The sequence below is a fragment of the Symphalangus syndactylus genome, chromosome X (genome assembly GCF_028878055.3).
Source record: "Symphalangus syndactylus isolate Jambi chromosome X, NHGRI_mSymSyn1-v2.1_pri, whole genome shotgun sequence".
Lineage (NCBI taxonomy): Eukaryota > Metazoa > Chordata > Mammalia > Primates > Hylobatidae > Symphalangus > Symphalangus syndactylus.
In genome coordinates, this window is record NC_072447.2 from 106,328,930 (window position 1) to 106,340,603 (window position 11,674).

Below are 11,674 nucleotides of genomic sequence, written 5' to 3' on the forward strand. Positions count from 1 at the left end.
AATGTACTTAAAAGGATTTATCCAAATTTTTTCTAAGTAGCATACTTTCCTAATTCAGTCAAATGGTTTATATCTACTCAAATATTCAGGAACAAATCCTAATGTAAAAATAATTATTAATCAGGGTTTTCTATCACATCCACACACATAGCTTTTCAAAATCATACATGCTGAATTAAAATCAAAGTATCTGTGAGTGGTTCAATTCATCCATAAGTGATTCTTATGATCAGTTAGGATGGGAATCGTTGCCCTATAGGACAGGCCTAGAATCTTACACATAATAGCTGTCCAGTATCTATTTGGTGACTAAGCTGATTGATATAAAAGTCTTGCCATCTAGAATGGTACTTATCAAGCTAAATTATGCTTTAGTCTAACATGAAGAGATTTTTGAAAAAAAATAAGGATATATAAATGTACATCTTTTTTGCACTACTTCAAATCTACTTAATTCTCCGAAGTTGAGGCTAAATAATCTCCGCTTTTAGCCTATATTTGGCCATAATCTCTTAGCCAAACTAGTCGTTTGGTTCAACCTTCCACCACGGTTGTTTTCAAGCCTAGCTGCACACCAGAATCACCAATTAAAACATACCAGTGCCCAGGATCCACTCCAGACTAATTAGAATCTCTGAGAGCGGTTCCCAGTCATATTTTACTATTTGTTTTGTTTCTTAAAGCTTCCCAGGTGATACAACAAGGGTAAGTATAAACCTTCTTCTAAAATGACAATCCTTCAATATTTTAAGACAGCATTATTTATTTAGGACATATTTATTCTTCCCTCCCTTTCTGCCCTATTTGTGAATTAATCCCAGTATGTCATAATTTCTAATCATTTTATTAGTTTGCCTAAATCCCTGCCACTCATAAGATATAACCTAAACACAATCACTTTAATACTGTAATAACAACAAATAAGTAAAATGGGACCACCTTTTTCACTCTGCTATTAACTAGCTGTATGACTAAGAACATATCACAGCCTTTCAGATTTCTGTTTCTACCTGACTTTATATGGGTTGATGGTGATCAATGAAAAAATATATTTTAGATGGGAATACATACGGAAGCAAAATTTTGGTGGGGTACTTATTTTTTTAAATTGTGGTAAAATCCATGTAAAATTACTATCTCAACCATTTTAAGTGTACAATTCAGTAGTATTAAGTATATTTAACTCCTTATTTTGAATATTTATCTTCTATTAATATAGTCTACAATAGCTTCACCATTTTTTGATGGTCATATCATACTGTTGACTCATGCTCAGCTAACTTTCGGTTAAATACATGGTTCTTTTTGATCTAGAACTGGCTAAAATATATCCCTCCAGGACATAGTTAGATAGAAATTCTTCTGGATCCCAAAACAGATCCAATATATACTTATATTTTTGATTTTAAGTTTTACCTTGTTAGAGTCAAACCACCATTTCCAGGCTTTCAAGATCTTTTTGGATCTTCTAGAATCTGCCACCAGGAGGCTCATGGAAGGGGGGTTTCCACTGAGAACAAATTTATAAAATGGGTGTTGTTTTCCAGAGGCTACTGTATACTGCCAAATTCTCCTCAGGTTGCATTTCCTCTAAATTTGACATGAATTTGATGATGTCTACTTTCTAAAAGTCATACCTAAGGCTTGGAGAGGTTAAACAGTTTGCCCAAAGTCACACAGCTGGTAAGTGTCAAAGCCAGGATTCAAATCTAAGTCTGCCCAAGGTTTCCCTGAGCTTGCTCTTAAAAAGGCTAGTCTTTTTTATTTTTTCCGAGATGGAATCTTGCTATGTCGTCCAGGCTGGAGTGCAGTGGTGTGATCTTGGCTCACTGCAACCTCTGCCTCCGGGGTTCAAGTGATTCTTCTGCCTCAGCCTCCCAAGTAGCTGGACTACAGGCGTGCGCCACCATGCCTGACAAATTTTTGTATTTTTAGTAGAGACGGGGTTTCATTATGTTGGCCAGGCTGGTCTTAAATTCCTGACCTCAGGTGATCCGCCTGCCTTGGCCTCCCAAAGTGCTGGGATTACAGGCAAGGCTAATCTTAAAAAGAGACGTCATCTCCAGGCTTGACATATGTAAGAAATATGTCTAATTCACAAGAGATGCTAAATGTTTCTTTCGATCCACCCAACCCCCAACCCCCACTATTTGAGACATGATTTTTGGACTCCCAGAAAAAAATGACCAATAGCCAATTCTGAAAGTCGAGAGGAAACTGGTGACAATACAGATGTCTTTCAGCCTGTTTCAGGGTGACAGCTTAGAGGAAAGGCCAGCCTCAGGGAGCAGATGTTAAATTAGATAGGTGAGCAGATAATGTTGACTGTGAGGAAGATGACTGGGAAGGAACTAATGTTTACTGAGAACTCACTACCTGCCAGGAATAGAACTGTTCTGGCATAGAATTGGGACTTAAGAGCTGATTCTAGTAGAAATGGGAACCAAGGGATAGCTGAAGAAACTTAGGGGCATCTTCCTCTCTTTTCTTCTTTATACTCTCCCCATGTCTTTTCTCTTCCTTAACTGATTAGAATATGAAATAAATTTATTTTTATTGGTTGGTTGTTAAGTGTGGGTTTATACTGATTCTTAATTCCAAAAGTAGTTAAGAGTTGTAAAAAGCATTAGGATGAGAGAGACTGCATTAGTTTTCACCCTGCTATTAACTAGCTGTGTGACTAAGAACATATCACAGCCTTTCAGATTTCTGTTTCTACCTGACTTTATATGGGTTGATGGTGATCAATGAAAAAATGTATCTTAGATGGGAATATATACAGAAGCAAAATTTTGGTGGGGTACTTAACAGAGGACCCAAACACCTAGCTGCTTCCAAATACGAAGCACAGAAGATGATTTAAAGTTTTAAGCAGCTATACAGATAACACAAACCTTTAAGGGCCTAAAAAATCAAAGGGTCCCAATATTTCTTCTTCTACTCCTCCATTATCTTTATTTTCTTGTCTATATCCTAACCCTAAAGCTGGCTCTCTCCAAAATATCTCTTTGTAAAAATCCATGAGGCATTTCTATTACCAAGTGTAATATTTTAATAATTGCAACTCGAGTTAAAAAGAAATTTTTCTGCAAAATTAATATTTTGGTTATGATTTAGGTACAATAGTTGAGTTTTCCCCAATGATAAATGTACAAAATTCATGGCAGATGGTCTTTTATCTTTCAATCTAAGTAAGTAAGAAATTAGGAGAGCTAGAATTAAAAATATAAACAGATTACACATTAGAATATCAAATGACAATATACTGAATATTGTGAAGTATGATTTCAAGTCTCATCTGGAAAAAATACACTTCTTTGAACATGGTATGGTAAATACTTCCTGGTTAATTTTAGGCATATTTTTTCAATATTTCTAGCCTAGAATTTTTCAACTGTTCTTCATTCCCTGGTACATTTGAACTTTTTTATGCTACTATAAACTTGGAAAAGAGATAAGGATAGAGGAGCAAGTTTTTTTTGTTTGTTTTTTGAGATGAAGTCTCACTCTGCCGCCCAGGCTGGAGTGCAGTGGTGAGATCTTGGCTCACTGCAACGTCTGCCTCCCGAGTTCAAGTGATTCTCCTGCCTCAGCCTCCCAAGTAGCCGGGATTACAGGCATGCACCACTGTGCCTGGCTAATTTTTGTAATTTTAGTAGAGATGGGGTTTCACCATGTTGGCCAGGCTGGTCTCAAACTCTTGACCGCACGTGATCCACTCACCTCAGCCTCCCAAAGTGCTGGGATTACAGGCGTGAGCCACCATGCCCGGCCGAGGAGCAAGATTTTATAATCAGAATCAAAGCCTACTTTAGTGAAACTTGGTATTGAGATCTTAATGACACAAAGGCATGCTCTCAAATATGAAGTGGAATGTACCATCTTTAAAATATACAGGAATTTCTGATGCTGATATCATTTATTTCCATTTTAACATGAAACAAAAACAATGGGGAATAAGAAAGTACTATCAAAAACTAGGTTCAAAATGGGAAGATAACCTACATGTGATAATGAAGTAAGGGTTTAAAAATAGTAAGATGTGGAAAAGATAAGACCAGTGTTTACTAGATGGTCCCATTTATACTCAGGATATAAGAGGGTAAAATTGCTTTGCAATGCTGTGCTTTGTGGTAATAAGAAACTATTCAAGTTGCCAACTGTTAACAAATTAAGCGTAACTTTTAAATATACATTACTTTCCATAAATTAAATACATCACAAAGTTCTTCAGAGTGGAGAAATATGGTCATATAACAAAACTATGACCTATATGTACAGAGTTTCAATTTGGGATGATGAAAAAGTTCTGGAGATGGACAGTGGTGAAGCTTGCTTGACAATGTAAATGTACTTAATGCCACTGAATTTCACCCTTAAAATGGCAAAGTTTATGGTGTGCATATTTTACCACAATAAAACATAAAATAAAATATTGAAAAAAATAAAAGATAAAAGCATCTGAATCACTGCATGAAGGACGGCTGCCCTGTAGAGTCAACCTGCTGCTCAGAGGAAACTGCATGAGCAAGTGATGGTTGTTTTGCTACCATGACATAAACAATCCACTTTTGAATAACATTTATGATGGTTATTTGAAATGAAATCGTAGTTTTGTGACAAATTATAAATGGGATCTGATCAGAGAGCTCATATATTCCACGTAATGTATTTGATTACATGTAAGTGCGGCTTCAGCATTTGGTAGGAGAATGAATAAACTCCAATTTTCTATAAATAAGAGTGTTTTACCTCTTCATTTCCCTCTTACAAGAAATGTTTTCATGACCTAAGAAAAGAAATCTTTCATAATAATTTGTAATGGGGAGAAAAACTATGACCTACAGCACTGGGATGTAGAAAAAAATAAATAAGATTCTGAGCTGGTCAAATAGATTCAAATCCCATCTTTACCCACAACTATATAGCCTTCAGCAAATTATGTAACCACTATGGACCGTTTTTTATTTCACCTAAAAGGTACAGAAATACAATGTGTAATTTTGAATTCTAGGATTTGGTGAATGTTAAATGAAATCATTTTTAAAACGTTCAACACATGTAGGCACTTGATAAAGTATGCTTGTTCACTAATCCAGAAGCTTTGAACTTTTTACTTAATATTATACATAATCATTTTATTTAGACCAGAGTTATTTTAGAGGTCATCTAGTTCATGGTTTCTGAAACTCGGCACTATTGTCACTTTGGGCCGGATAATTGATTGTGGTGAGGAGCCTGTCCTATGCATTGTAGGATATTTGGCAGCATCTTTGGCCTCTGCCAATCAGATGCAGGTAGCATTCCATAGTTGTGACAACCAAAAATATCTCCAAACAACGTCAAATATCCCATGAGGCAAAACTGCCTCCAGTTTAGCACCAATCCAATGTCCTCATTTCATAAATGAGGAAGCTAAGGCCCAGAAAGGTAATAGGAATTAAAGAATTGAGGGAGGTAAAATGTAAAACATATGATTCTAGACTCAGGTGGATTTGGTCTATCAAAAAATTCTAGTAGTCTGGGAAGAGACAATAGTAATAGTAGAGGGATGTTCTTAAGTCAGTAAAATGCAATTAGGAGTACTAATAGCTAACATTCTATGGACTTGGGCATTACTAAAATCCCTTATGTTGATATAAAATACTCAATTCAGTTTGGACCAGAATATCTGCCTTCAATGATATAAAAAGCCAAGAGGTTGACTTGATAGAAACTTACTTTTTAGCTACTTTTGTTGGATTGTGCCTACTCCAAATAGCAGCACTATTATGTGAAAGTAAAGTAACATTAACTTCTGCATTCAGAAATGCAGCTGAGTGTGAAATCCAAATTATCATATTTGAAACTTTCTAATTAATGCTACTACATAACAACAGGCAATTTAAGATGAAATGCATTTTTATGACAAAAATAAAACATTTATGGCTTGAGTGAGAATAATGAATTTGGTCCACCCGTGCTTATGGAATTGTAAACCATGCAGGATCTCTGAGGAAAGGAACCAGAAAATTACCATATTTCTTCAGTTCCGGGCAAGAGAATTCTCTGTTCATTCCAATTAAATGTTCTTTGTTAACCCCCAAGTTTAAGCTATTCAAATTAGGTGACTCTATTTTAGATATAACTGGCTATATTTAATAAAATGAATCTCACTTGGATTTGTTAAATGACAATTAGGTTGAGTTGCACAAACCCCCAAATTTCCTCCTCAGGATAACCCGTCAGATGTTTATGGGAAAAACTTGCTATTAGAAGTTTTAATGCTTTGCTGAAGTGGGAAGTTCACAGGCCAACTGATCTTGATGCAAAAACATCTAGCATTGTAAAAGATTCGTTGTATATACTATTTTAATAAAGTAACAAAAATGGAGCAAACTTCAGGACTGGCTGCAATATCATAAACATAAATCTCATTCTCAGTCACAGATTTAAAGTCAGGCATTAAAAAAATCTGAGAAATAATCATTTTAATTGTGCAAAGAGCACATATGCTATATTTTCCATGATTACACTTTTAAACTCCCTCAAGCATTCTTGATTAAATAGAATTAAAAAAAACTGACTTGACCTTTGCCATCTTTTAATACCATCATAATCTTAGAAAAGAATGAGCAGAGCACAGCACTAAGTTATAGGAGACTGGGGAACTGAGTTAACCTACACAAAACGTTTTAACTCTTTTTCCCCTAAGGGTCACACTCTGTTTAAGGAGTTTTCAAGAATAATAGCTGTGGTAGAAATGCAGATCTGTACCTCTCAGCATGATGACTCACAGCTATAACGCTATCTAGTGTCCTTAGTTTTTCAGCTCCTAAGATTAACACCTGACTTATGAGTTTGCCAAGTTTTAGCTACTTTACACAGTTAACACAATCAAACAAATAATGAAGGGTTTCCCATGGCATGTTAACAATTATAAATTACAACAGAATTAACAAAATAATTGGGAGTACTAGTTATATGTTTAACATTTACATTGTCTTTATTTAAACCAAGTCCTTTACCTTCATAATCATAAGCACTTTGTGGCTAGCCAGCTCAGGGTTCATGCTTGTGAAGTCAGAAACTGAATTAAGGTACTGTGTAAATCCATTAATACACTTGGTCCCATGACAGCTACTTTGCATCAGAAAGCCACCAAATACATGGCATTCATTCCGACAGGTTAGTAAATGTGAATGAATCTGCAAGGCTGGTTTCAGATGGGAAAGAATCAAAGTTTTTATCTTAACCGATATGTAATAAATATAGTAAGGGGTATGCTTAAGTTAGTCTTTAAAACAAGCTTAGTATTTTCACACACTGAAATCTAATAGAGAGGGTCAGAAACGAACAAATAATAATTTACCTCTCTCCAGACATCTCCACCTGCCAATGCAGAGAATTAAAAACTAATTCTGTAACAGTTTACTAACTATTCTTCCCTCACACCAACATTAGATTTACAGTATAATTTGCTTTACTGTGCCTGTAGTATATAAAATACTATGAGCTACAGAGTACAGATTTATAATAAACAATGGAATGGTCCTGTGGCTCAGGATTCTGACTAGTAACATTTAAAACTGCATTCCTTCCCTTATTTAAATATTTTATAATTTTACTATCAAACACTATTATTGAGTTGTTTAGTATAGCTGTGTTTAATTTGTCCGTATATCCTTAACACTAAGCATAGTGCCTGGCACACACACATAGAAGTGTTCAATAAATGATTCCTGAATACATGAAAGGTTACCCACTAGATTTTCTTTTTCTTTCTTTTTTTGTTTTTGAGACGGGGCCTCGCTCTGTTGCCCAGACTGGAGTGCAGTGGCGTAATCTCGGGTCACTGCAACCTCCCACTCCCGGGTTCAAGTGATTCTTCTGCCTCAGTCTCCCGAGTGGCTGTGACTATAGGCGTGTGCCATCACGCCCGGCTAATCTTTTGTATTTTTAGTAGAGACGGGGTTTCACCGTGTTAGCCAGGATGGTCTCCATCCCCTGACCTCGTGATCTGCCCACCTCCGCCTTCCAAAGTGTTGGGATTACAGGTGTGAGCCTCCGTGCCCAGCCTACCCACTAGATTTTCTTATGGTGGTCTTACTATCATTTAACTTGAAACTTTACTGAATAATATGGAGACAAATGATAGTCTTGTTAGGTCATTGCTACACAAACGGATTAATAGCTAAATAAAAAGCCAGAAGGTCTTCCAATCTAAAACAGGATACATTTGATATATTTTTTCTTAAAAGGAAGAGGTAAATAAGCAATATTTTTTTTACTATGAATATACCAGAACATTATTCCTGAGTGAAAATTCATTTTTGAGCCATTAAACATTTTTGAAAAATGAAATATGAAGTGTCCTACGAAATCTCATAATTCCCTTTACTGTGAATTCTGAGTGTATATGTGTCTTTTCAGATGACATTTCTTTTCTTTCTTTGTTCTATTTCTAGGTTTACTGCTCAATGTCCCATTTGTAATCTTTCAAAGCTTCTAATATTCCCTGTTTGCTAGTTTCTAATCTCCATTGACATTTGTTCATTATCCACCCCAAGACAGATGAAATCCTCAAGAATAACAGCTACAGTTCAAAATGGATCAGCAAATGCTTTTCCAAACCACTTTTAATGATCCTGTAAGGAGTGGACTTGCAATAATTGAATCTTGACAATTCTTTGACACCTTTTAGAGCAATCTCTTAACTAGGACTTAAACAAGCAAAAGATACTGGCACACCACCAAGTAACATTTTCCTTTCTTCTCCTCGATCCGCCATCATAATTGACAACCATTTATGGCATATGTGTATATATATATATATTCTATATATATAAAGAGAGAGAGAGAGAGAGAAAAACAAAAATATTTTGAGGCCTAGTAGTGTTTCGAACAGTGCAATATATAAAATGTTTGCCATTTGTTAAGTGAAAAGGTGAGAGAATTTTAGTTTGGACTGAATAGTGAATGAAGGATATTTAGCTAAAATGAAATGGTAAGAGAATTTTTAGGTTAACAATTATATTTGGTTTTTCATATGCTAGTAAATTGTCTCAATACTAACTCAACATAGATCTCATTATTCACTGAATGTCAGGTGATAACTATCAGAAAAGGTTTCTTACGATTTATGAGTTATTGTTCTAGGGCACAACCATGGAAATGTGATTGAAAGAGTATCAATCCAGAACAGCAAAATCATGGTTGATACTTTCAGATCTGAAATCAACCCTCAGAGTGTGGGTAGTTTTATTCCCTTATTTCAAAAATGTCAAAACCCAAATCGAGAGGGCATGGGGCCTGTTCAGGGTCACAAAGTCCAGTGAATTAATTAGCAGCTGAACCTACGTTAACTGCATCACACTCCTATGCCAGGGTGCTCCTCATTTTACTGCCTAGCAATAATATAAGTAAGGTATTGCTCCTACTTTATGAAATTAGCTCTCTGAAAGCCTTTAATATTTGCATATATTAAAAGATACTGCAAACAAACCAGTTACATCACCAGGCAAAAAGCCATATTTTTTTTTTCCATGAGATACTGGTCTTAAACCTTACTGTGAACAGACGATGAGAACCAAATTGAATTGTGATCTTGATGCCTATAAAACTGCTCTTGCCTACTAGCTGGTTATGGACATAGAGGTTGATATAAAAATTTAAAATCCAGATTTCATGTTTCCATCCATTAAGGCTGATTGAAGACACTAAATGGAGTCTTTCAAAGGTTGGCTTTAGAGAGTTGATAAACAAAACATTAGTGTATTTCTAACTTCCATATTTAATAAGTGGCATTTATGTAATGTGCCTATACAAATATTGTAAGGGTTTTTTTTCTACTTTGCCATTCCTCCAAAGTGAAAGGTGTGAAAGGTTATGGAATAGCACACAGGGATATATCATTTAAGAATGTGAAGAAGAGATTATTTTTATGCGATAATTTTAATGGGGTATCTTCCTAAGAAAAAGGAACTTATTTTCCTCTATTTTGGTGTCCACAATCTTTCACTTTGGAGGCAAGTTAGCAACATAAGGTAACACAGCAAATTCTGGAAATTAATTACGAAATTTACATGGCAAAATGCTTTACTGGGATGCTCTGCAGTGGAATGGTCTCCACCAGCTAAGAACATTTCCCAAACTGCTTAAAAACACATTTCAATGGCAAATTTTACAGTTTGCTATTAGTAGGCTGTTTACAAGTATACAGAACTTTGTGTGAATACCGCTTATATTGAGACAGTCAAGAAATCTTTTTATGTTAGGAGTAATATGTGTTGGTAGGTACAACAGAACTTATTAAAAGCCAAACCACCTTAAAGATGGACCTGTAAACCTTGCTTTACTAGGTCACATCCTCAAATAGCCAAAGAAAACTCTCCAAAGTGATTCCTGAAATCTGTACTTCTGCCACACTCTCTTCCTCTTTCCCTAGTAGAGTCCCCTCCACCAGACCTTACCTTCCTAAAATCCGACAATCTTACTTTAAAGCTCAAGTATACACTTGTAACCTGCCCAAATTTCTAACGCCATCTCTCTGTAAATATTCTACTTCGAGTTTCTACACTGCAGGACGTTGAACACCAAAGGGGGGTTTACTCCCCCTTATTTCTTCGGCATTTCCTCTTTTATCTCCGCCCCTTTCTCCATCGGTCCCCCTTCCCTTATCCTTGACCCTCTTGGCCCACAGCACTTCTACCTTGCCTCCTCTCTCTTCCAAATCACACCTCAGCTTCCTACAGCACACTAAGGTGTCCTGGCTGGGAGAGAAATTATGTGGTTTTTTTTTTTTCCCTTCAAACTCCTGCCTCATGAGTACCTGCAATTCTTTTGCCTGGGGGCCCCCATCCTTTACAGGTGGGAGAGGTAGGGAAGGCCCTCTCTGCTTCAGTCCATCTTGCACACTCGGGGCTAATACGGCGGGGCGGGGCGGGGCGAGCTTGGCCTTTACTGCGCCACGGCAGGTGGGGGGTGGGGCAGTGGCGAACCGCGCCCAGCCCAATCTCGGACGGGCTGAAGAGAGGCAGCGAAGGAGATGGGGCCGCCCCCGCACCCCGGGACGGGAACTCACCTTCTCTGAGGCAAGGGCGGGTGTCTACTTTAAAACTACTGCCCCCCCTCCCCGCCGCCGCCATAGTGGAGCCGCCAAAGCCGCCGCCGCCGCCGTCGCCACAGCCACCGGCAGGCGGGCAGGCAGGGGCGGAGGTGGCGGAGGAGGCAGGAACAATTACTGCCGCCGCCGCCGCCGCCGCCGCCGCCGCGCAGGCGGTGTAGGAGGAGGAGGAGGCGGCAGAGACGGTAGCTTCCTGAGGGGAAGACTCCGCCGCCAGCGGGCTGACTGTGCTCGGCGCCGCCGCCATCGCAGCGAGGCGCGCGGACAATTGCACTTGCGTCTCGATTCCGTTAAGCTCCTTTAGCCCCGCCTTCCGTTAGCCCCACCCCCTTTGTCCCTCTTTTCAACGCTTCAGCTCGAGCCTCGTTCTCGCTCCTCAGTCCACCAATCGGAGAGCTTTAAGCAGCCGGCCGTTTCCCCCTCCCCCACTGCCTTGCGTCACCTCACCTCCCTTTGGAGGGGAAGCAATGACGGCCAAGGGCAAAGGGCAAAAAGCGCGGGATGTAAAAGCACGTGGGCCTCGCACAGTGAGGCTTCTTTGGAGAGCTAAGCTAGAACCAATTTAAGAGG

The 11,674-nt window shown here is 38.1% G+C and overlaps 1 protein-coding gene across 3 annotated transcripts in view; it reads right to left on the bottom strand.

Annotated features, from left to right (window-relative positions):
- The window catches only part of ZMAT1 (zinc finger matrin-type 1), a 51,459-nt gene extending 40,062 nt beyond the window's left edge, over positions 1-11,397 (bottom strand). For 2 of the 3 annotated variants that reach the window (XM_055267967.2, XM_055267965.2), the window contains exon 1: positions 11,063-11,381. In XM_055267967.2, coding sequence (XP_055123942.1) covers positions 11,063-11,351 — 289 coding nt within the window. In that variant the 5' untranslated portion in view covers positions 11,352-11,381. Of the gene's footprint in view, positions 1-11,062 lie in introns of all 3 variants that reach the window. The other variant, XM_055267964.2, reaches the window with a different exon arrangement.
- Positions 11,398-11,674: the final 277 nt, after the last annotated feature.